At 44.2% G+C, this 26,311-nt stretch overlaps 1 protein-coding gene across 1 annotated transcript in view; it reads left to right on the top strand.

The window, feature by feature from the left end:
- The window catches only part of grik4 (glutamate receptor, ionotropic, kainate 4), a 170,915-nt gene extending 151,360 nt beyond the window's left edge, over nt 1-19,555 (top strand). Inside the window, exon 19 of the mRNA XM_041174285.1 lies at nt 19,190-19,555. Coding sequence (XP_041030219.1) covers nt 19,190-19,555 — 366 coding nt within the window. The remainder of the gene's footprint in view (nt 1-19,189) is intronic.
- Nucleotides 19,556-26,311: the final 6,756 nt, after the last annotated feature.

Here is a 26,311-nt window from a genome sequence, read left to right as displayed (position 1 = left end):
TAGGCAGAATTTGAAAAGAAGTAAAAGCAACAGGGTTGTTGTGGTGGGTGATTTTAACTTTCCCTATATTGACTGGGAATCACTTAGTGCTAGAGGTTTTGATGGTGCAGAATTTGTAAGGTGCAACCAGGAGGACTTCCTGAGACAATATGTAGATAGTCCAACTAGGGAAGGGGCAATACTGGACCTGGTATTAGGGAATGAACCCGGCCAGGTGGTCAAAGTTTCAGTAGGGGAACATTTCGGGAAAAGTGACCATAATTCAGTAAGTTTCAAGGTACTGGTGGATAAGGATAACAGAAGTCCTTGGGTTAAGGTGCTTAATTGGGGGAAGGCTAATTATAACAATATTAGGCAGGAACTGAGGAATCTAGACTGGAGGCGGATATTTGAGGGCAAATTAACAACTGACATGTGAGGGGTTTTCAAATATCAGTTGATAAGAATTCAGGACCGGCATGTTCCTGCTAGGATGAAGGATAAGTATGGAAAGTTTCAGGAATCTTGGATAACGATGGATATTGTGAGATTAGTCAAAAAGAAAAGGGAAGCATTCGTAAGGCTAGAAGGCTGGGAACAGATGAAGCCCGTGGAGAATGTAAAGAAAGTAGGAAGAAGCATAAGCAAGGAGTCAGGAGGGCTAAAAGGAAAATCTCAAGGCTTTTTATACATATGTAAAATGCAAGAGGGTAGCCAGGGAAAGGGTAGGCCCACTCAGGGGCAGAGGTGGGAATCTGTGTGTGGAGCCAGAAGAAATGGGAGTGGTACTAAATAAGTACTTCTCATCAGTATTCACCAAAGAGACGGACTTAGCGGTCGATTTGCTTAGGGAAGAGTGTGTAGATAGCCTGGATCATATTGAGATCAAAAAAAAGAGGTGTTAGGTGTCTGGATGAGTATTAAGGTAGATAGGTCCCCAGGGCCAGATGAGATCTACCCCAGAGTACTGAGGGAGGCAAGGGAGGAGATTGCTGGGGCCTTGATAGAAATCTTTGTATCCTCACTGACTACGGGTGAGGTTCCAGAAGACTGGAGAATGGCCAATGTTGTTCCATTGTTTAAGAAGGGTAGCAGAGATAATCCAGGAAATTATAGGCCGGTGAGCCTTACGTCAGTGGTAGGGAAATTATTGGAGAAGACTCTTTGTGACACGATTTACTACTATTTGGAAGCAAATGGGCGTATGAGTGAGAGGCTGCATGGTTTTTGTGAAGGGGAGGTCGTGTCTCACTAACTTGATCGAGTTTTTCGAGGAAGTGACAAAGATGATCGACGATGGAAGGGCAGTGGATGTTATCTACATGGATTTCAGTAAGGCCTTTGACGAGGTCCCTCATGGCAGACTGGTATAGAAGGAAAAGTCGCACGGAATCAGAGGTGAGCTGGCAAGATGGATACAGAACTGCCTTGGTCATAGAAGACAGAGGGTAGCAGTGGAAGGGTGCTTTTCTGAATGGAGAGCTGTGACTAGTGGTGTTCCGCAGGGATCAGTGCTGGGACCTTTGCTGTTTGTAGTATACATAAATGATTTGGAGGAAAATGTAACTGGCCTAATTAGTAAGTTTGCAGATGACACTAAAATTGGAGGAGTTGCAGATAGTGAAGAGGATTGTCAAAGGATACAATGGGATATAGATTGATTGGAGACTTGGGCATAGAAATGGCAGATGGAGTTTAATCCAGACAAATGCAAGGTAATGTATTTTGGAAGGTCTAAAACAGGCAGGAATTATACAGTAAATGGCAGAACCCTTAAGTGCATCGATGGGCAGAGGGATCTGGGTGTACAGGTCCACAGGTCACTGAAAGTGGCAATGCAGGTGGATAAGGTAGTCAGGAAGGCATATGGCATGCTTGCCTTCATCGGCAGGGGTATTGAGTATAAAAGCTGAGAAGTCATGCTGCAGCTGTATAGAAACTTGGTTAGGCCACACTTGGAATATTGCGTGCAATTCTGGTCGCCACATTACCAGAAGGATATAGAAGCTTTGGAGAGGGTGCAGAGGAGGTTTACCAGGATGCTGCCTGGTCTGGAGGTTATTAGCTATGAGGAGAGGTTGGAGAAACTCGGATTGTTCTCACTAGAATGACAGAGATTGAGGGGCGACTTGATAGAAGTTTACAAAATTATGAGTGGCATGGACAGAATAGATAGTCGGAAGCTTTTTCCCAGGGTGGAAGAGTCAATTACTAGGGGACATAGATTTAAGGTGAGGGGAGAAAACTTTAGAGGAGATGTGCAGGGCAAGTTTTTTATGCAGAGGGTAGTAAGTGTCTGGAATTCACTGCCAGAGGACGTGGTGGAAGCAGGTACGATAGTGGTGTTTAAGAGGCAGTTTGACAAATACATGAATAGGATGGGAATGGAGGGATACGGACCCCGGAAGTGCAAAATGTTTTAGTTGACTGGCAATATGATTGGCGCAGGCTTGGAGGGCTGAAGGGCCTGTTCCTGTGCTGTACTTTTCTTTGTTCTCTTTGTTCTAAGTCAGCATGAACCAAAAGATCAGCCTGGATTAATTCTTCTACCCCAACCTGTTATTGTGAGTAACATATAGATATGTATTACATATATTTACAAACAAATTGTTGCTCTTTTTGTTTTTTTTATATCCTTTTTCTAATATGGGCCACCAACTGTACACAATATTGTAACTGCAGCTTAACTAGTGCCTTGAATAAGTACAACTTAGTAAGGATGCATTCCAGTACTGTGTCTTTGCTGGGACCTTCTGAATATCACGCAATTTAAAACAACCACAGCTGCACTCTTTGTATTAAATTGGCGAAGTTTAAGTCTACTTCAAATTCTTCCTCCTTTCATGAGACCATGGGGGTGATTTTCTTTGGTTCTAGTGAGGTGAAAAATCACAGCACTGAATCAACCACTCCAGTCATGGAAATAGACAAAATGATGGCCAGTCTCAGATAGGCACCTCATTAATGTATGCAAATCAGGGTCCTCCTACACATGCCCCCTCATTGAGGGTTGGCTTGGTGTGACCTAACCAGCAGACTTTAAAGGACCATGCTAGCTCAATCTGATGCAACACTAGTAAGTCTTCAGAATGATTTATGAAGGAACAGGAAGAGCACGATTCCCCTTTCTAACCCAGTTATCTCCCCAGTTTTAATCTTGACTTCTGGATTAACTATTTAAAAGAGCTGTCAGATTCATGTTTCTGCCTCCTTCAGTGAGCTACTCATGAACAAAAGTTGATTGTTTGCCAATCAGATGTAAAGGAGGGTTTTGGGCACACAATGCAGGCAATCACTGAATGCATCATCATACAATGTCCACTGGTTATTAAAATTCGTCCAGCAAATTTCAACAATACTTTTGTGTACCTGACACTGTATCTGCTCTAACATATTGTGACTATAGTTATAAAAACAAAAAACTGTGAATGCTGGAAATCCAAAACAAAAACAGAATTACCTGGAAAAACTCAATAGGTCTGGCAGCATCGGCGGAGAAGGAAAGAGTTGACATTTCGAGTCCTCGTGACCCTTCAGCAGAACTGAGTAATATTAGGAGAGGGGTGAAATATAAGCTGGTTTAAGGTGGGGGGGTGGGGTGGGGAGAGAGAAGTTGGGGGGGTTGGGGGGGAGTGCGTTGTAGGGACAAGCAAGCAGTGATAGGAGCAGATAATCAAAAGATGTCACAGACAAAAGAACAAAGAGGTGTTGAAGGTGGTGATATTATCTAAACGAATGTGCTAATTAAGAATGGATGGCAGGACACCCAAGGTACAGCTCTAGTGGGGGTGGGGTGGAAAGACTAACAGGGCATAAAAGGTATAGATTTAATGGAATTAGGTGGGAAAAGAAAAATCTATATAAATTATTGGAAAAAACAAAAGGAAGGGGGAAGAAACGGACCACTTGCCCTCTCCCTCCAGCAACACCGCCGCACCCTTTTTCAAAGCTGCGCGTGCCCCCAGTTTCATTTTATTCTTCGTCTCATCCGACGCCTCAACATGAAACTTTTGCTCTTTCTCTCAAGTGCTAAGGAACGCAAGCTCCAACAACTCATCGACACCAACACCCATCTAGGATCCTCCACCCCTGCCTGTCCCTCCGTCCCCACCCCATCTTCCAATCCCAGCCCCGGCTGTGTATTCACTATACCCCCTGACCTTCCCCTCTCTGATGCTGAACATTCAGTGCTCAGCAAAGGACTTAGTTTCATACCCTTACGCTCTCATCTCAATGAATTTCGGGCTCAACACGATGCTGAACTCTTCTTCCGCCATCTTCGTCTCTGTGCTCACTTCTTTGAGCAGGAGTCCTCTCCCCATTCAATGGATCCTTTTACCCACCTCAAATATTCTCCCTCCACCTGGACCCCTCCCTCTGGATTCTTACCTTCTCTTGATCTTTACATCGAGAACTGTCGGCGCAACATTAGTCGTCTCAATTTCTCTGCTCCTCTCACCCATTCTAATCTGTCTCTCTCTCAACTTACTGCACTCCATTCTCTCAGGTCCAACCCTGACATTGTCATCAAACCCATTGACAAGGGTGGTGCTGTAGTTGTCTGGCGCACTGACCTCTACATCGTGGAGGCTGAGCGTCAACTCGCAGATACTTCCTCCTACCTCTCCCTGGACCATGACCCCACCACTGAACATCAAGCTACTGTTTCCAGGACTGTCACTGACCTCATCTCCTCTGGAGATCTTCCTCCCACAGCTTCCAACCTGATAGTCGCCCAACCTCGGACAGCCCGCTTCAATCTCCTACCCAAAATCCACAAACAGAACTGTCCCGGCAGACCGATCATGTCAGCCTGTTCCTGTCCCACGGAACTTATTTCTCGTTATCTTGACTCCCTTCTCTCTCCCCTTGTCCAGTCCCTTCTCACCTACATCCGTGATTCCTCTGACACCTTACGTCACATCAACAATTTCCAGTTCCCTGGCCCCAACCACTTCCTCTTCACTATGGATGTCCAATCCCTCCACACCTCCATCCCCCACCAGGATGGTCTGAGGGCACTTAGCTTCTTCCTCGATCAGAGGCCCAAACAATCCCCATCCACCACTACTCTCCTCCGTCTGGCTAAACTTGTTCTCACACTGAACAATTTCTCCTTTAACTCCTCTCACTTCCTCCAAATAAAAGGTGTGGCTATGGGTACCCGCATGGGCCCCAGCTATGCCTGTCTCTTTATGGGGTATGTGGAACAATCCTTGTTCCAGTCCCACTCCGGCCCCCTCCCACAACTCTTTCTCTGGTACATCGATGATTACTTCGGTGCTGCTTCATGCTCTCGTCGGGACCTGGAAAAATTTATTAATTTTGCTTCCAATCTCCACCCCTCCATCATTTTCACATGGTCCATCTCTGACACTTCCCTTCCCTTCCCTTCCTTGACCTCTCTGTCTCAATTTCTGGTGATGGACTGTCCACCAATATTCATTACAAGCCTACCGACTCCCACAGCTACCTCAACTACAGCTCCTCACGCCCCGCTTCCTGTAAGGACTCCATCCCATTCTCTCAGTTCCTTCGCCTCCGTCGCATCTGTTCTGATGATGCTACCTTCAAAAACAGTTCCTCTGACACGTCCTCCTTCTTCCGTAATCGAGGTTTTCCACCCACAGTCATTGACAGGGTCCTCAACCGTGTCTGGCCCATTCCCCGCGCATCAGCCCTCATGCCTTCTCCTCCCTCCCAGAAACATGATAGGGTCCCTCTTGTCCTCACTTATAACCCCACCAGCCTCCGCATTCAAAGGATCATCTTCCGCCATTTCTGCCAACTCCAGCATGATGCCACCACCAAACACATTTTCCCTACACGCCCCTCCCCTCCCCACCGGCATTCCATTGGGATCGTTTCCTCTGGGACACCCTAGTCCACTCCTCCATCGCCCCCTAGACCTAAACCCGCACCTATGGCACCTCCCCATGCCCACGCAAAAGATGCAACACCTGCCCCTTCACTTCCTCTCTCCTCACCGTCCAAGAGCCCAAACACTCCTTTCAAGTGAAACAGCATTTCACTTGCATTTCCCCTAACTTAGTCTACTGCATTCGTTGCTCCCAATGCGGTCTCCTCTACATTGGAGAGACCAAACATAAACTGGGCAACCGCTTTGTAGAACACCTGTGGTCTGTCCACAAGAAAGACCCAAACCTCTGTCGCTTGCCATTTTAACACTCCACCCTGTTCTCTTGCCCACATGTCTGTCCTTGGCTTGCTGCATTGTTCCAGTGAAGCCCAACGCAAACAGGAGGAACAGCACCTCATCTTCCAACTAGGCACTTTACAGCCTTCCAGACTGAATGTTGAATTCAACAACTTTAGATTTTGAACCCCCTCCTCCATCCCCACCCCCTTTCCGTTTCTTCCCCCTTCCTTTTGTTTTTTCCAATAATTTATTTCGATTTTTCTTTTCCCACCTATTTCCATTAAATCTATACCTTTTATGCCCTGTTGGTCTTTCCACCCCACCCCCACTAGAGCTGTACCTTGGGTGTCCTGCCATCCATTCTTAATTAGCATACTCGTTTAGATAATATCACCACCTTCAACACCTCTTTGTTCTTTTGTCTGTGACATCTTTTGATTATCTGCTCCTATCATTGCTTGCTTGTCCCTACAACACACACACACCCACTTCTCTCCCCCCAACACCGCCCCCCCCCACCCCCCACCCCCCCCCACCCCCAACTTAAACCAGCTTATATTTCACCCCTCTCCTAATATTACTCAGTTCTGCTGAAGGGTCGTGAGGACTCGAAACGTCAACTCTTTCCTTCTCCGCCAATGCTGCCAGACCTGCTGAGTTTTTCCAGGTAATTCTGTTTTTGTTTTGTCACTATAGTTATCAGCTACCATTCAGAAAGCTGATTAAGCTGATTTTGGGCAGATAGATTGCTCATATGCCTACTGTTGGAAAAATATCAAATGTCATGATTTATACATTTTAGGAGAATGATTTTTAGTGGGGATTGGATTTTAAGTATAAGATAATGGAAGCACCTAGTTTGGGAGAATGGTTAACAAACCTAAGTAATTACAATTCCAAGGAAGGTTCCTGTTTCCTTAAAGGGATTAAAGTTAGAGATGTGAAAACAATAAACAATAGGTGGCCTTTTTTAAGCTTCAGAAAGGTGCCAGCAAGTCTGGTAAGATTGCAGTTGTCCCTATTAGAAATATAAATTATTCATCTAATTCCCTAGATCAAGGAAAGGTTGGAAAGCAACTGGTAAACAAGGGAAAGTCTTAAAATATTCATATATTTTTCAGATCAACGGACGGGTTTGGGAATTGAAGTTAATTAGTTGAAGTCTCTATCTGGGACATCCCAGGCGTGCCATGTTGACATGGGGGTTTTCCAGGGAAAGTACCCTTCTGTTTAAATCTGTGATTTTTCACAGAAAACAGTTTACATCGGGAGTTGGAACAGCCTGAAAACCAGCAGAGAGAGAGAAAGCTGCCAGCATTTGGAGCCAAGGAGCAGCTATGAGGAGCAGAGAGAGAGAATTTGCCAGAGGCTATAGAAGGGTTATCAGGAAAAAAAGGGGGTTTGTGAATGTATGTGAATGCACAGAGTATAGTAAATAAGATTGGGGAGTTACAGGCACAGATTGCCATGTGGAAATATGATGTGGTGAGGAAGGGCAAAATTGGGTTTTAAATATTCTGGGGTACGAGGTGTCCAGAAGAGATAGGAAAGGAGGAGGGGTGGTGGTATTGGTTAAAGAGAGTATTGCAGTGATGGAGAAGGAGGATTTCCCAGATGGTTCAAGGACAGAATCAATTTGGCTAGAGCTAAGGAACAAAAGGCATGCAATTACATTGCTCGGTGTAGTCCATAACCGCCAACTAGTGAGAAGCAAAAGTCTGCAAGAAAATTAGAGTTGCAGGCATTATAGAGTAGTTATAATGGGGACTTTAATTACCCTAATGTAGACTAGGACAGTGATAGTGTGAGGGATAGAGAGGGGCAAAAGTTCCTAGATTGTGTTCAGCAGAATTTTCTACAGCAGTATGTGTCCAACCCAAGAAAAGATGTACTGTTGGACCTAGCTTTTGAAATGAGATGGGCCAAGTAGATCAAGTGTCAGTGGGGGAACATTTAGGAGACAGTGATCATTGTATTGTATGTTTTAGGATGATAGAAAAGGACGATAGGCAATCCGGAGTAAAAATAATTAACTGGATAAGAGCCGACTTCGATGGGGCAAGAACGGAGCTGGGCCAGATAGAATGGAACAAAAGATTGGCAGGAAAAACTGTAGCTCAACAATCGGCTACCTTCAAAAAAGAATTAGTTTGGGCACAGTCAAGATATATTCCATCAAAAGGGAAAGGTAAGACAAACAAATCCAGAGCTCCCTGGATGAAAAAGGAGATTGAAATTAAAATAAAGAAGAAAAAGTGTGCTTATGACAAGTGTCAGGTAGAAAATACAACTGAGAACCAAGAGGAATACAAAAAGTTCAGAGGGGAGGTGAAAAAGCATGTTAGAGAAGCGGAGAGGGATTGAGAAAAGACTGGCAGCCAAAATAAAGGGGAATCCCAAAGTCTTCTACAAGCATATAAAGAGTAAAAGTGTGGTAAAGAGACTAGGGCCGATTAGGGGTCTAAAAGGGAATTTACACATGGACAAAGGGGCTGTGGCTGAGGTATTAACTGAATACTTTACATCTGTCTTTACCAAGGAGGTAGATGCTACCCAGGCCATGGTGACAGACGAGGAAACTGTCACCTAAAGGGTTCAAAATTGATAAAGAGGAAGTGTCGGTACTTCAAGTTGACAAGGAACTTGGACCGGATGAGATGCATCCAAGGATATTGAATGAAGTGAGAGTAGAAATTGCAGGGGCACTGGCCATAATCTTTCAGTCTTCCCTAGACTCAGGGGTGGTGCAGAGGACTGGAGAATTGCAAACATTACGCCCTTGTTCAAAAAAGGTTGTAAGGATAAGCCCAGCAATTACAGACCAGTCAGTTTAACTTCAGTGGTGGGCAAGATTCTAGAAACAATTATTCGGGATAGAATTAGTAGTCACTTGGAAAAATAAGTGCTGATAAGGAAGAGCCAGTATGGATTTCTAACGGGGAAATCATGTTTAACTAACTTGCTGGAGTTTTTTGAAGAGGTAACAGAAAAGCTTGATGAGGGTAATTCCAATAATGTGGTGTACATGGACTTTGAAAAGGCATTTGATACAGAGCCACACAACTGACTTGTGAGAAAAGTTATTGCTCATGGAATAAAAGGGGCAGTAGCAACATGGATACAAAATTGGCTGAAAAATAGGAAGTATAGAAACAGAAACTAGAAGCAGGAGTAGGCCATTCAGCCCTACGAGCCTGCTCCGCCATTCATTATGATCATGGCTGATCATGCAACTCAATAGCCTGTTCCTGCTTTCTCTCCATATCCTTTGATCCCTTTCGTCCCAAGAGCTATATCTTACTCCTTCTTGAAAGCATACAATATTTTGGTCTCAACTATTTTCTATGGCAACGAATTTCACAGGCTCACCACTCTCTGGGTGAAGAGATTTCTCCTCATCTCAGTCCTAAATGGTCTACCCCATATCCTCAGACTGTAACCCCTGGTTCTGGACTCCCCCACCATCGAGAACATCCTTCCTGCATCTACCCTGTCTAGTCCTGTTGGAATTTTATAGGTTTCTATGAGATCCCCCCTCATTCTTGTGAACTCCAGCGAATATAATCCTAATCGACTCAATCTCTCCTCATATGTCAGTCTCGCCATCCCAGGAATCAGTCAGGTAAACCTTCGCTGCACTCCCTCTATAGCAAGTACATCCTTCCTCAGATAAGGAGATCAAAACTGCACACAATATTCCAGGTGTGGTCTCACCAAGGCCCTGTACAATTGCAGCAAGACATCCCTGTTCCTGTACTTGAATCCTCTGGCTATGAAGGCCAACATACCATTTGCCTTCTTTACTGCCTGCTGCACCTGCATGCTTACCTTCAGCGACTGGTGTTCAAGGACATACAGGACTCGTTGCACATTCCCTCTCTGAATTTATAGCCATTCAGATAATAATCTGCCTTCCTGTTTTTGTTACCAATATAGATCACCTCACATTTACCCACATTATGCTGCATTTGCCCACTCACTCAGCTTGTCCAAATCACACTGAAGCATCTCTGCATCCTCCTCACAGCTCACCCTCCCACCCAGCTTTGTGTCATTTGCAAATTTGGGGATATTACATTTCATTTCCTCATCTAAATCATTAATATATATTGTGAATAATTGGGATCCCAGCACCGATCCCTGCGGTACTCCAGTAGTCACTGCCTGCCATTCGGAAAAAGACCCATTTAATCCTATTCTTTGTTTCCTGTCTGTCAACCAGATTTCTATCCATCTCAATACACTATCCCCAATTCCACGTGCTTTAATTTTACACGCCAATCTGTTATATGGGACTTTGTTGAAAGCCTTCTGAAAGTCCAAATAAACCACATCCACTGGCTCCCCCTCATCAATTCTACCAGTTACATCCTCGAAAAATTCCAGTAGATTTGTCAAGCATGATTTCCCTTTCATAAATCCATGCTGACTCTGTCCGATTCTGCCACTGTTTTCTACATGCTCAGCTATTAAATCTTTTATAATGGACTCTAGAGTTTTTCCCACTATCAATGTCAGGCTGACTGATCTATAATTCCCTGTTTTCTCTCTGCCTCCCTTTTTAAATAGTTGGGTTACAATAGCTGCCCTCCAATCTGTAGGAACTGTTCCAGAGTCTATAGAATCTTGGAAGATGACCACCAATACATCCACTATTTCTAGGGCCACTTCCTTAAGTACTCTAGGATGTAGATTATTAGGCCCTGGGGATTTATCAGCTTTCAATCCCATCAATTTCTCCAACACTATTTCCCTACTAATATGATTTCTTTCAGTTCCTCCCTCTCACTAAACCCTGTGTTTCCCAACATTTCTGGTATGTTATTAGTGTCCTCCTTTGTGAAGACAGAACCTAAGTATGTATTTAGTTGGTCAGCCATTTCTTTGTTCCCCATTATAAATTCCCCTGTTTCTGCCTGTAAGGGATTTACATTTGTCTTCACCAATCTTTTTCTCTTCACATACCTATAGAAACTTTTACAGTCAGTTTTTATGTTCCCTGCAAGCTTACTCTCGTAATCTATTTTCCCCTTCTTAATCAATCCCTTGGTCCTCCTTTGCTGAATTCTAAACTGCTCCCAATCCTCAGGTCTGTTTTTTCTGGCCAATTTGTATGCCTCTTCCTTGCATCTAATACCATTTCTAATTTCCCTTGTAAGCTATGGTTTGGCCACCTTTCCTGTTCTACTTTTGCGCCAGACAGGAATAAACAATTGTTGCAGTTCACCCATGCGCTCTTTGAATGCCATTGCCTATCCACCGTCATCCCTTTAAGTAACGTTTCCCAATCCATCATAGCCAACTCACGCCTCATACCTTTATTAAGATTCAGGACCCAAGTCTCAGAATCAACTACGTCACTCTCCATCTTGATGAAGAATTCTATCATATTATGGTTGCTCATTCCCAAGCGGCCTTGCACAACTAGGTTGCCAATTATTCCTTTCTCATTACACAATACCCAGTCGAGGATGGCCTGTTCTCTCGTTGGTTCCTTAATGTATTAGTCCAGAAACACATCCTGTATACATTCCAGGAATTCCTCCTCTATGGTATTGTTACTAATTTGATTTGCCCAATCTATATGCATATTAAAGTCACCCATAATTACAGATGTTCCTTTATTACGTGTGTCTCTAGTTTCCTGTTTAATGCCATTCCCAACATCATCACCACAGTTTGGGGGTCTATATACAACCCCCACTAATGTTTTTTGCCCCTTAATGTTTTTCAGCTCTACCCATACTGTTTCCACATCGTCGGAGCTAATATCTTTCCTCACTATTGTGTTAGTTTCCTCTTTAACCAGCAATGCAACTCCACCACCTTTTTCCTTTTTGTCTGTCCTTCCTAAATACTGAATACCCCTGGATGTTCAGTTCCCATCCCTGGTCACGCTGCAGCCATTTCTCAGTAATCCTGACTATATCATACCTGTTTACATCTATTTGCTTGGTTGATTCATCCACTTTATTGCGAATACTCCTCACTTTAAGGCACAAAGCCTTAAGGCTTTTCTTTTTAACATTACTTGTCCCATTCCCACTATTTTTCACTGAGGCCCTGTTTGATTCTTGCCCTTGATTTCTCTATCACTTCTTTCTTATTCCGCTTTCAGTCTTTTGTTCTTGTCTTTGATTCCCCTTCCTCTGACTCCTTGCATAGGTTCGCATCACCCTGCCATTTTAGTTTAAACCCTCCCCAACCACTCTACCAAATGTTCCCCCTAGGACATCAGTCCCAGTCCTGCCCAGTTGTAACCCGTCCAGTTTGTACTGGTCCCACCGCCCCAGGAATCTGAAACCCTTCCCTTCACAGTATCTCTTCAGCCACGTATTCATCCGATATATCCTGCTATTTCTACTCTGACTGGCACATGGCACTGGTGGTAATCCTGAGATCACTAGCTTTTGAGGTCCTAATTTTCAACTTACTTCCTAACTCCCTATGTTCTGCTTTTAGAACCTCATCCCTTTTTTTACCTATGTCATTTGTACCAATGTGTACCATGACCACTGGCTGTTCACCCTCCCCCTTCAGAATGTCCTCTAGCCACTCCTGAGACATCCTTGACCCTAGCACCAGGAGGCAACATACCATCCTGGTGTCTCGTTTACAGCCACAGAAACGCCTACCTATTCCCCGTACAATTGAATCCCCTATAACTATTGCATCCCCACACTTTTTACTTCACCCCTGTGCAGCAGAACCAACCCTGATGCAATGCATTTGGCTGTTGATGCTTTCTACTAAGGCCATTTCCCCCCCCCAACAGTATCCAAAGCGGTATATCTGTTTTGCAGGGGAATAGCCACAGGAGGTTCCTGCACTGCCTGCCTAGTCCTCTTGCTTTGCCTGGTGGTCACCCATTCCCTTCCTGTCTTGTGGACTCTTAGCCTGTGGTGTGACCACCTCTCTATACATGCTATCCATGATACTCTTCGCCTTGCAGGTGCTCCACAGTGTTCCCAGCCACCGCTCCAGCTCCAAAACCCAGGTTTCCAGGAGCTGCAGCTGGAGACACTTCCCGCACATATGCTGGCCCCGGGCACTGGAAGTGTGCCCGGTTTCCCACGTAGAGCAGGAAAAGCACACCATGGCTTTCAGCTCTCCTGCCATGAGTTACCCCTCATAAATTAAATTAAACCTTTTGAAAGATACTTAATATCAATTACTCTTGGGCCCTTTTCCCCTGCTCCTCGTTGTTAGAGAATATGCCCCTACAAACAATGAATCACAAAATAAGACCTTAAAAACTATAAGCAATAAAATTAGTAAATGCTAACCCGGCCGTACTCACGGTACTCAAAGGATCACCTCATTTCCTCCTCACCAAACTCCCTCAGTCACCCCTGCTCTCCCAGCTCCTCTTCAACTCCCGGCTCCTCTGGCGCTCTTCTTCAACTCCCAGCTCCTCTGGTGCTCCTCTTCAACTGTCCCCGAGTCCTCCTCGCGCTCTCACCTGAAGCAGACTAATGGTCAATTAATATTTTTTGGGCTGGAGGAAGGTTTGTAGTGGAGTTCCCCAGGGGTCAGTATTGGGACCCTTGCTTTTCCTGATATATATTAATGATCTAGATCTTGGTGTGCAGTGGACAATTTCTAAGTTTGCAGATGATATGAAGCTTGTTATGAACTGCAAGGAGGACAGTGTGGAACTTCAAGAGGACATAGACAAGCTGGCAGAGTGGGCAGATAGGTGGCAGATGAAGTTCAATGCGGAGAAGTGTGAGGTGATGCATTTTGGTAGGAAGAAAATGGACACAATATAAAATAAGGGGTGAAATTTTAAAGGGGGTGAAGGAGCAGAAATATTTGGGTGTATATGTGCATAGATCATTGGAGGTGGCAGGACAGGTGGAAAGAGCAATTAATAAAGTATATAGTATCCTGGACTTCATTAACAGGGGCATAGATTACAAGAGCAGGGAGCTAATGCTGAATTTATAAAAGACCCTCGTCAGACCTCAGCTGGAATATTGTGTACAGTTCTGAACACCATATTAAAAGAAGGATGTGAACACGTTGGAGAGAGTGCAGAAGAGATTTACAAGCTTGGTCCCAGGGATGAGAAACTTCAGCTATGAGGAAAGATTGGAGAAGTTGGGACTGTTCTCCTTGAAGAACAAAGGCTAAGAGGAAACTTGATAGAAGTTTTCAAAATCATGATGGGGCTGGACAGAGCAGATAGGGAGAAACTGTTCCCGCTCATAAAGGGATCAAGAACAAGAGGACACAGATTTAAAGTGATTTGCAAAAAAAGCAAATGTGATGTGTGAGAACTTTTCCACACAGTGAGTTGTTCAGGTCTGGAATGCACTGCCTAGAGGTGCGATGGAGGCAGGTTCAATAGAGGCATTCAAGAGGGCATTAGATGATTATTTGAATAGAAACATGTTACAGGTGTACCAGGAAAAGGCAGGGCAATGGCACTAGGCCATAATGCTCATTTGGAGAGCAGGTGCAGACATGATGGGCCGAATGGCCTCCTTCTGTGCCATTAAGATTCTGTTTTCTGATTTTGGCGTCCCTGAGCATGAAAGTGTTGAGGCCCATGTTATACTATGGGTTCTTTAGATGTCTCAATAATGAGATCTTGAGACCTATATATTTAAACATGAACTCTTTATTGTTAGGCTTTAACTATTTATTGTCTAGGCCTAGGTATTGTCATGTGTGGTGCTATTGCCATGCAAGTAGATTGCTTCCAGAGTGTTCTCTCCAGACCGTTCTCTCAGTCTATTAACATGTGACTCTATGCATCAGACCTTGGGCGGTGCGATTCTCCAGTCCCACATTAACCTTTGCTCTGCCGACTACCTTTACATTACAGTGGCACATAGGCACATACAACATCCCACTTTCTTCTCCAAAGAGAACTTTCCCTTCCAACGGAGTATAAGTATGGGTAATACAATCTTTACTTGTTATCCCTGCTCCCCCATCTTAAGTCTCTGACTTTAAATTTCAGACATCCTGAGGCTTGACAGTTCTTCCACATCTCAGTCTGTCATGTTTGGAGGAATGGTAATAGTACTGTGTTTCTGGTACTTGGTTACCACCATTTGATTCACTTTTTGTGCTTCTTCGAGTTGCGTTTCTCTTTATTAACAACTTATCTGCTTTTCTTCAGACACTGTGGGCCTTTCCTTCCAAAAGGAATGTGCACTCCATTCATTCCTAGAGTGGACTCTAATTTTCTTTTTCTGTGGTGTCTACTATGTTCTTGTTGGACCTGATGTTTTGCACTGGAATATTTAATTGCGCTTGTTTCACAATTTCAGCCAAACATTTGTTTACTGTTTTATTTTCAAATCATTTTGCAAGCTTATGAATCCTTTCATTCAGCCCAGCTTTTTCTTCTCGTGCCCTGGGCTTCAATGTCAGATTTCCATTTACCGATCTCATTTCTGTCTTTTCTTTTTCTATCTTGCAACTGAACTTTGTCCTTGTCCTTCATTTTGGATTCACTGTTGGCCAGCCATGTCTCCAGTGAATTCTTGTTTCAGTTCTGTAATTGTGCTTGGCAGCTTGGAAAATTCTACGACTTTTCCTTTCAATGTCGCCTCTTTTTTTCATTCAACTGCTTCTTCAGCTCTTTAGTCTGTTTCTTGTAGCTTATGGCTTCTTCCTGGAATATGAAACATTGCTGAGTCCACTCTGCCAACTGATTCTTCAGTTTGTTCAGAGTGGCGTTAAATTAATTTTGCTTGTCTTCAGAATGTTCCAGAAGAATAAACTTTGACCCAAGCGATTTTTGTAGCGTGTGAAGATCTGTCACAGGTTTTGTTTTTCTTTGTGAAACTCACTTGCTTCATCTTGAGTTTTCCTGTAATTCAGCAGAGTGACCTTGAGTCTCAATGGGCCACATTTTCAGGATACTAGGTAGACCATTTAGGACTGAGATGACAAGAAACTTCTTCACTCAGAGGGTGGCGAACCTATGGAATTCTCTACCACAGAGGCTGTGGAGGCCAAGTCGCTGAATACACTTAAGAAGGAAATAGATTGATTTCTGGACTCCAAAGGCATCAGGGATATGAGGAAGGTGCCGGAGTTAGGCGTTGAGATATAGGATCAGCCATAGTCATATTGAATGGCGGAGCAGGCTCAAAGGGCTGAATGACCTACTCTTGCTCCTATTTTCTATGTTATTTGGGCTGTGCTTCCATTCTGCTGTTTGAGACAGTCTTCATTTCTTCTTGTGCTGAATGGTCACAATTCCTTTTGCATTTGATCTTGCAGGACATACAACTGTTCTTTCAACTGTTTATTTTCTTATTGACCACTTGCCAACTCACTCTGGGTGTCAGTGCACCGTCTTGTTGACTCAACTTGAATTTTGTGCTTCCAATCTTCCAGTTCAGCTCTGATGCAAACATTTTCCTGTAAAACAGCTTCATTTACTTGCACGTTTCCTTCATTCACAGCCATCTGCGACCTCCGCACTACCATCTGCTGTTGCAGTTTGGGCACTGTCAGCGTTTTCAAGAAACTCTACTTTTGAGCTTTTCAGCTGCTTCTCAGCCATTTCTTTCTTCTGCTTGTGCATTTCATTGCACAGGCATGGTCAGCAGCCATCTTGTGGTTTACTTGAATATTGTGTCCCTTGCTCTGGGGTATTCAGTCTCCCTCGCTCTGGAGTCTTTTGGCTCCCTCTCTCTGAGGTCCCTTGTTGCCTTTAGTGCTTTATTGGGAGTTGCCCTCTCTCTGGGGTCCCTTGTTGCCTTTGATGCTTTATTTGGGGTGTGCCAGACCACTCATGTCTGGTGTAGCCATTTCCTTATCCAAAATGCATCTGTCCCTTCTAATTTTCTGCCCATGGTCGTTGTGTAGTGTTGCTTACCTGTCTTGTGATCTGAGCAGTTTTTTTGCTCTGCATCACTCGGGCCTTGCAATTTGTCTAGTTGTGTTCACCCGACTTTGTGATCCGACCAAGTTTTTTTTTCTTACTTTGCATCATTTGGGGGTCTTGCAATGGACTTCCACTCACTCTGGTGGATTCTTCAACTTCTAAGTCTGTGGCAAACCACCTTCAACTTTTTCTTCAATTTTTCTTCTTAGGTGCATGTCCCTCTCTAGTTCAACTTAAGCTCCTATTAGTTTTTCATACCTTGGGATATTGTTCCAGGTTCAACATTTAAAATGCCACCTTTCATATCACTGCTGATGTGACATCTTTTAGAAGCAACCACCACTGCCAACCAAATTGTAGTATAGAATCTTTCGATGACTCAATGATGAGATCTTGAGACTTGTATATTTAAACATGAACTGTTTATTGTTAGCCTTTAACTTTTCGGATTCCATGTATTGTCATGTATGGTGCTGTTGCAATGCAGATAAGCTGCTTTTTCCAGAGCATTCTCTAGAATGTTCTCTCAGTCTATTACCATGTGACTCTATGCATCATGCTATTCCCAGTCCCATGTTAACCCTTGCTCTGCCAAGCATCTTTACATTACAATGGCATGCAGGCATATACAACATCATACAGCAGCCATGGGGTGTCCAGAGTCGTAATGTGCTTAGAGAGAGAGTCAGAGGTTGCTTAGCCAGATGTCAGTGGAAGGACCCCATGAAATCTCATACCTCGGAGAATGGCAGGAACACTGAGGAGAATCAAAGTGGATTCTGGAGAGCTGTGGCACACCTTTGTTTGGTTCCAAGAGAAGTGAAAGAACCCTAAAGATCCTATCCAACCATAGGGGAACTCTTGGGTGGAAATAACAGTAGAACAAGGAGTGAAGTGTTGAGATTTTTGGTCTTAAAGAATAAATGTTTACAAAATATGCCATGTTAAGGTAGTAGTACGTGCTTTGTTTAACACTTGTACATGTTTGTTTGAAACCTTGTAGTGTGGTTCTTTCAGTTGATCATCGGGAGTTTGAATTTCTTTTAAAGGTTAGTGGTCTCTACTGAGATCATAACACTATATAGTTATCCTACGAATTCTAATGTTTCGTGAACATAGACAAAGCAATAAGAGACCTCTCTAGCACAGCATCTGGTTTTGCCCTCATCAAATGTCAACATCTACATGATATTTTTAATACCTTAGGTCAGGACCCTGTGATTATCATGGTCTCTATCTCTTTGTGATACACTCATTCCATTATAACTCTTATAATTTTCCTTCCTTTATATCCCTAACTTAATATTTGCCATGTGATATTCCCTTGCCTTTTTAAAAGGGAATATACCCAATGGTCCACTCTCAATTCTATTAAAATTAGCCTAGCAAGCCACTCAACATTATAAGAAATAACTGGTTCATAGAGACAGCAACATCACTTTCTCAGAACAACAAGGCGAACTCAGCGAAAATGCAAAAGCAAAATACTATGGATGCTGGAATTCTGAAATTAGGAATAGAAAATGCTGAAAATACTCAGGTTTTGCAGTATTTTTGGAGAAAGAAACTGAGTTAATGTTTCGGGTCGATGGCCTCTCATCAGAAAGGACATTTCACGAATGTCAATGTGAAAGGTTAATTCATGCTTTTTCTAATGCCCGTTAGGGCTCCTAGCCTGCCCGCCAACCTTAAGGTTGGACGGGCAGGACCATTAATTACTTTAATGGCTCTGTCAATGGCCTCAATTGGCCATTGACAGGTCAGCGTGCACACAGCTGATTTTGCTGAGCCCCTACCTGAAAATTTAAATGGGGCCCGGTGATGTCGGGAGTTCCGCCCAACATCACTGCCCGTCATTCTACGTGTCGGTGAGCAGGCCCCACCGCCCCCCGCTCACCAACGGGAAAATCCTGGCCTATGAACTCACTGATTTACAGGATAAGTTTAATGTACTAAATGGCTTCCTCCAGTTTGTGTTCCTAATTCTATTTTATAAATCTCAAACGTGAAATTCATTGGAGGCACTATGGAAGGTGATCGCCCTCCTGGGAGTGCAAACTGTATAATTTGCTTCCAGCATGATGCACAGCGACCATCTTGAAAAGGATGCTTGCGCAGGCATCCTTTGTGCTGTATGTAACTTGTGTGTTTTTATTAAATACTTTATTTGGCTTTTTCTCTTCCTGTTCTTTCAGATTTCTATTTGCCAGGAGATGCTGAAAGAGTTACGGAGTATTGTGTCATGCCAGGAGAGCTTTCAGTCTCGGCGGAAACGCCGCTTGATACGGACCCGTTCCAATCACACTGAAACTTCACGTGATGCAAACACCATGAGCCTGAGCAATGGGAAACTGTGTGGTGGCAGAGTGCCAGACCCCATCTCCCAGAGATTGGCACACGAGGCTGCCCTGGCAGTCAGAGGTTGCACCCACATTCGTGTCTGTCCTGAATGCCGTCGATTTCAGAGTTTGAGACCCCGATCCATGGGGACACCAATACCAAGTGAAGAGTGTCTAGAGTGGGAAAGGGGGACAACCAACAGTAGTGACCAAGAGCAATAGAATGTTGATTTTTTTTTAAAAAAAAAACATTGACACTTAGGCCAATTCGCTCATGGAGGTGAGCTCAATCATTGGTAGGAAGGGGAAAGTAAAGTCCAAACCCTGGACAGCTGGTTATGAAATAACCGTAATCACCTTATACAAAAAGACAATGATGCACAGCGTGAAACTTCTCTCTCCAATCAGGACAATGACAGAATTCCTTCAGTAAATTCTGATATAAGTACAAAGTGCCACATCTCACTTCCTATTCTTGGAGTAGCAAGGCCTCAAATTTCAAGCTATGCACTTCTAAAAGCCTATGCCTGGGCCTGTAGAAGGACCATGTTCAACACAAACCAGTGAGTTACTAAATATATGGAATAGAGAAGGAACAATTGGTAAAGGTTTCTACAGTAGCACACAGATTTTATTTGTGTGAAATCCCTTGTATACAAGGCAATGGTGACTAGATGGGGAGAACGAGAAACACTGTATAAGCCCCTACCTCTGTTTCACCACACTATGGAAGAAATTGGACTCCCACCAAAACTAGATTGCAAATTTGTGAAATGATTCTATGCAATTCCTGTGCTACAAAGATCTCTACATTAAATTTAGTAAAGGATCTGCATTCTGTTTCCTTGCCGTTTTTAGGGGGAAAAAATCCTTAATTGTCATCTCTTGGTTCCACCTACTGTACAGTGCCTATCATTGTAAAGAAATATGCCACTAAAAACCATGTTAGCAGATCAGAAATATGCAGGACCTTTACAACTTTCAAAATAAAACTTGATGCTTAATGTCACCATTTACTGAGAGAGAACTATTTCCCTGGGAATTCATGTTTAATACCGAGGGCTCATATATTATTCTTCATCATTATTTACAAACTTCAAAGCTCCAGCCATGGTACTTTAACTTTTAGTTGTATTGCTATTGCAGAACCATTTTTAATTACTATGTTTCAGATGTTATAAATTTTTTGAGAAAATTAAAAATTTTGTTAGGCAGCCTTTTTTACATTAAGGATGAGCATTTGCTGCTCATTCTTAATTGCCCTCTGAAGATAATGTTAAGCTGCCCTATTGAAGCACTGCATTTTAACTGATGTCCAGTGACAGTGATGGAGTGGTGATAAAGTTCCAAGTCAGGATGGTATGTGGCTTGGAGGGCAACTTACAGGTGCTGATGTTTCCAAACACCTGCTGCTCTTGTCTAGGTGCAAAGGTTGTGGGTTTGGAAGGTTCTGTCGATGGCCCCTTGGTAAGTTCCTGCAGTGCATCTTGTAGATGGTACACGCTGTTGCCACCATGTGTCCATGGTCGGGGGACTGAATGTTTAAGATGGTAGATGGGGCACCGATCAAGCAGGCAGCTTTATCCTGGTTGGTTTCGAGCTTCTTGAGTGTTATTGGAACTGCACTCATCAAGGTAGGTGGAGAGTATTCCATCACACCCCTGACATGTACCTTGTCAATGGTAAACATGCTTTGGGGACTCAGGAGGTGAGATATTCACCACAGAATTCTCAGCCTCTGACCTGCTCTTGTAGTCACAGTATTTCTGGTTACTGGTAACTTCCAGGTGGTTAATGGTGGAGGATTCCGCGATGGTAATACCATCGAATATCATGAGGGCATTCTTGTTCAGCCAGTGAGACAAGCACAAGACCTCATGACAACATCTATGGTCCAAACGCTGGCACCTGCTCAACTACATCATCACTCAAGCAAGGGACCACAGAGATGTCTACATCACCACCCCCATAACAGATACTGATGACTGTCCCCTCTGTCCAATGACAGTCTCAGAATAAAGGGCAGGCCATATAGGACCAAGATGAGGAGAAATCTATTCACTCAGATGGTGATGAATCTTTGGAATTCTTTGTCCCAGAGGGCTGTGGAGGCTCACTCATTGAGTATATTCATGACTGAGATCGATAGATTTCTACATATTAAAAACATCAAGGGATGTGAGGATAATGCAGGAAAACGGTGTTGGTAGAAATTTGAACGTGGTCTCATTGAATAACAGAGCGGACTTGAAAGGCTGAATGGCCTACTCCTCCTATTGCTTATTTTCTTATGAACACTGTCTTATCTGATCAACTGTATCCATCAGCCTAGCCCCCAAACAATGGAGGCAACAAAAGCAATGTTGCAAGAAAATTAACATTGAAGGTTTCAAAGATCCCAGCAAGGTGGTCTTTCTTCAGTCAACATCACACTGTCAGTCTCTCAACCTCCAGCTACCAGGAGTTATGGTGTGATTTTTAGTGCCTGGTGGACCCTAAAGTTCACCATAAGCATCTGTGTGAAGAGGTGCTTGGCCTGTCTATCAAGAAACCTTTGTGACTGGTTTGACAAAACCAATTGAGATACAGGACCTAATTGAGTGTAAGTGCAAAGACTTTGCAGATTGGAGACTTCACCATCTTGAGAAAAGCAGCTGTGCTACAGGCATCAAGGCAACAGTGCAACAAAAAAACCTTGAAAAGAAGAACAATTTGTGGTAAGAAGAGCACAGGAGATCCAACAATTGACGGACACAAAAGACATGCGTGAGTTCTTCAGTGTTATGAAGAGAATCCATGGTCCAAGACATGAGGGCCCACCCCGCTGAGAGCCAAGTTTGGAGGACAGCTCATCAGAACAGGGAAGCAGTCCATGCTCACTGAAGGGAACAATTTGAACAACTCCTCAACCATCCAGTGCAGGCATCACGGAAGGTGGGATGGGAAAATTTGGCAGTCTTCCAAAACTCAGTTTCCCCCCAGTGTAAAAGTAGATCGTGAATAACCTTTCCCGGCTTTCACAGCAGGTCGGTTAGGCTGCCGCGCCATGTCAGGAACCGCATTTGCAAGTATTTAAATGTCATGAATACTCATTAAAAAGCCAGCTTATCAGAATCACACCTCCACTCCAGATCAAAAGGCCATGTCAGTGGCTAATTACACCGTCATGATTCACGGCCAGATATGAGGTGCATCTGGTGACCTCTACTTCATTCGTGACTTTGAGGTATGTTCTCCTACCTTTCTATTAACTGCGCTTGTGGCTGCTCCGACTCCGTGCCAGGCTGTGCAGGCAAGACCAGTGGGTGTTGCAGGGGGGTTCAGAGCCAAGGCTCTCCATTCCAGACCAGCAGTAAGGTGGGGTGGGTGGAAGGGGCTGGAGTGCAAAGGCTTGAGTGGGGCGGTGAGACAAGACATGCAAGGGAAGGGGCTGAAGGGCAAACACTTGACTCAGGGGAGGGAGAGACTGGGGAAGGGTGCATCTCAGGGGAGGCAGTGGCATAGAGGTACTGTCGCTGGACTCATAATCCAGAGACCCAGGGTCGAATCCCACCATAGAAATTCTGGAATTAAAGGTCTAATGGCCATGAAACCATGTCAGTTGTTGTAAAACTCCATCTGGTTCATAATATCCTTTAGGGAAAGAAATCTGCTGTCCTTACCTGGTCCGGCCTACATGTGACGCAAGCCCCACAGCCATGTGGTTGACTCTCAACTGCCCTCTGAAATGACCTAGCAAGCTGCTCAGTTGTATTAATCTGGTTTTAAAAAAGTCTAAAAGAAATGGAACCAGACGGACTACCCAGCATCAACCTATGCAACAGAAACGACAATGGCAAACTCAGTCCTCTCAACACTCCAAAATCTTCCTTATTAACATCTTGGGGCTGGTGCCAAAATTGGGAGAGCTGTCCTGCAGACTAGTCAAGCAACAGCCTGACATAGTCATACTCAGAGAATCATCCTTTACAGACAACATCCTAGTCACCAGTATCACCATTTCTCAATGTGTCCTGTCCCACTGGCAGGACAGACCCACCAGGGTCAGTGGTGTACAGTCATGAGGGAGTTGCCCTTGGAGTCCTCAACATCAACTCCAGACCCCATGAAGTCTCATGGGCAAGGAAACCTCCTGCTGATTACCACGTATGCCCCCACACCGCCCCCCCCCACCCCCGCCACCCCACCCCATCAGCTGATGAATCAGTACTCCTCCATGTTGTACACCACTTGGAAGCACTGAGGGTGGTAAGGTCGCAGAATATACTGTTGGAAGGGGACTTCAAGGTCCATCATCAAGAGTGGCTCGGTAGCACCACTACTGACCAAGCTGGTCGAGTCCTAAAGGACATGGCTGCTAAACTGGGTCTGCAGCAGGTGGTGAGGGAATCAACAAGAGAAAAACATTCTTGACCTCATCCTCACCAAACTGCCTGCCGCAGAGGCATCTGTCAATGACAGTATCGGTAGGAGTGACCACCGCACAATCCTTGTGGAGGCGAAGTCCCATCTTCACATCTTCCATCGCATTGTATGGCACCACCACTATGCTAAATGAGACAGATTTCCAATAGATCTAGCAATTCAAAACTGGGCAACCATGAGGCGCTGTGGGCCATCAGCAGCAGCAGAATTGTACTCAATCACAATCTGTAACCTCATGACCCAGCATATCCCCCATTCTACCATTACCAACAAGCCAGGGTATCAACCCTGGTTCAATGAAGAATGCAGGAGGGCATGCCAGGAACAGCACCAGGCATAGCTAAAAATGAGGTGTCAACCCGGTGAAGCTACAACACAGGATTATTTGCATGCCAAACAGCATAAGCAGCAAATGATAGAGTTAAGCGGTTCTACAACCAACGGATCAGATCCAAGCTCTACAGTCCTGCCATATCTAGTTGTGAATGGTGGTGGACAATTAAACAACTCACTGGGAGGAGGAGGCTCCACAAATATCCCCATCTTGAATGATGGGGAAACCCAGCACATCAGTACAAAAGATAAGGCTGAAGCAACAATGTTCAGCCAGAAGTGCCCAGTGAATGATCCATCTCGGTCTCTTCTGGAGGTCCCCAGCATCACAGATGCTAGTCTTCGGCCAATTCGATTCACTCCACATGATATCAAGAAATGGCTGAAGGCACTGGATACTGCAAAGGCTATGGGCTCTGACAATATTCCAGCAATAGTACTGAAGACTTGTACTCTAGAACATCTTCAGCTGCTTCATCAAAGACCTATCTTCCATCATATGATCAGAAGTGGGGATGTTCGCTGATGATTGCACAATGTTCAGCACCATTCACAACTCCTCAGATACTGAAGCAGTCCATGTCCAAATGTAGCAAGACCTGGACGATATCCAGGGCTTCGGCTGACAAGTTGCATTTGCCCCACACAAGTGCCAGATAATGGCCAATTCCAACAAAAGAGAATCGAACTGTCGCCCCTTGACATTCAATAGCATTACCATCGCTGAATCCCCGACTATCAATATTCTGGGGGTTACCATTGATCAGAAACTGAACTGGATGAGCCATATAAATATTCCCAGGAATCAACCTAGTGAACATCATTCCCTGAACTGTCTCCAATGCATGTATATGCCTCCTTTAAATGAGACCAAAACGCGACACAGTACTCCAAGTATGGTCTCAACAATACCCTGAATGCTGTAACAAAACTTCTCTACTTCTATACTCCAGACCCTTTGCAATAAAGGCCAACATTCCATTTCCCTTCCCAATTATCTGCTGTACCTGCATGCTAACATATTGAGCCATAACTTCTGGCTAGCGTTGGAAAGTGTTGGCCCACAGAAATTGGAAGAAATAAATACACACTTACCTGGTCTTCCATTCCTCGACAATCAAGGTTAGAAGGGGAGGAAGGAGAGAGACTGGAGGGAGGTAAACCAGATCATGATGCTCCTCCACGATGGGAAGGATTTCCACAGTCACAGGTGGCAGGTCGTAGCTGGTCTGATAGTAGAACCTCAGCACCAGCATATTCCAAGCTGAGTCAATGACACAGTTGAAAAAGAAAGTATGAAAAGATTGCCAGGGGAGGGCTCTCAGGGCTTATGGGAGGAGTCGATCACTGCTTTTGTGGCTGGTTGAAGGGGCATCCTCTGAAATTGTGATTTTCCTAATGGAGAGGTACAGCTGAGACACGTTGGGAGCAGTCAAATACCAATTTAGGGAATTTGGCGCCTTATAGCACATTCATACAAGAGTACAATTATGATTGGGCCATTGTATGATTGCCTTGCAAAGACCCTTTGTCCTGTGCTGGGAAATCCCGAGTATCGGAAGGAACCAATAGTGTTAGGAACAATGTATAGCTTTGTTTAATTTATGCTTTTATTTGTGCGTTAAGAAAGGTGAAACATGGTTGAAGTTTCATTTAGAGTTTTTTGTGAGCTGGTTGTTGGGAAGTCTAGAGGCCCTGTTTGTATGCATGCGTGTTTAATGATATTTTACAACCCTTGAAGTAAAGAGATGGGTTATAAAGGGGTTAGTAGTTTAGTGAATTTAGAAAAAACACAAAGTAGAAAAAACTGTGCTGTTGCCTAGGAACAGTGGTCAAAGGACACACAAAGAGACAGGGAAAGACAGAGGGGCAGTCAGTGTGTGCCTACCAGAGAGTGAACACAGAAGTTCTAAGCTCTCTGGTAAGAAATCCTGCAAGACTGCTGGGGAACTGAGTTTAGGGAACTCGTGTTTGCTCTGAAGTTAAAGTATTAGGGAATTTAGATTGTGGGGGTTTTTTTGGGTGTCTCAGGGAGAGATACCAGCTGAGAGAAAAGCATCCAATGAATGCTCAGAAATCTGCTGGAAGAAAGCCATTTGCAACTGTGCAGGCCCAAGTAAGAAGCCATGGTGTTGAGATAGTGCTAAATTTTCACTGGGGTTTTGTGTCTGTAACAGTATTGCCAAGATAAAAGGAGTAGTGTGAGTTTGAATCATTTTC

Source organism: Carcharodon carcharias, chromosome 25 (assembly GCF_017639515.1).
Source record: "Carcharodon carcharias isolate sCarCar2 chromosome 25, sCarCar2.pri, whole genome shotgun sequence".
NCBI lineage: Eukaryota > Metazoa > Chordata > Chondrichthyes > Lamniformes > Lamnidae > Carcharodon > Carcharodon carcharias.
This window is presented reverse-complemented; position numbering and strand designations above follow the sequence as displayed.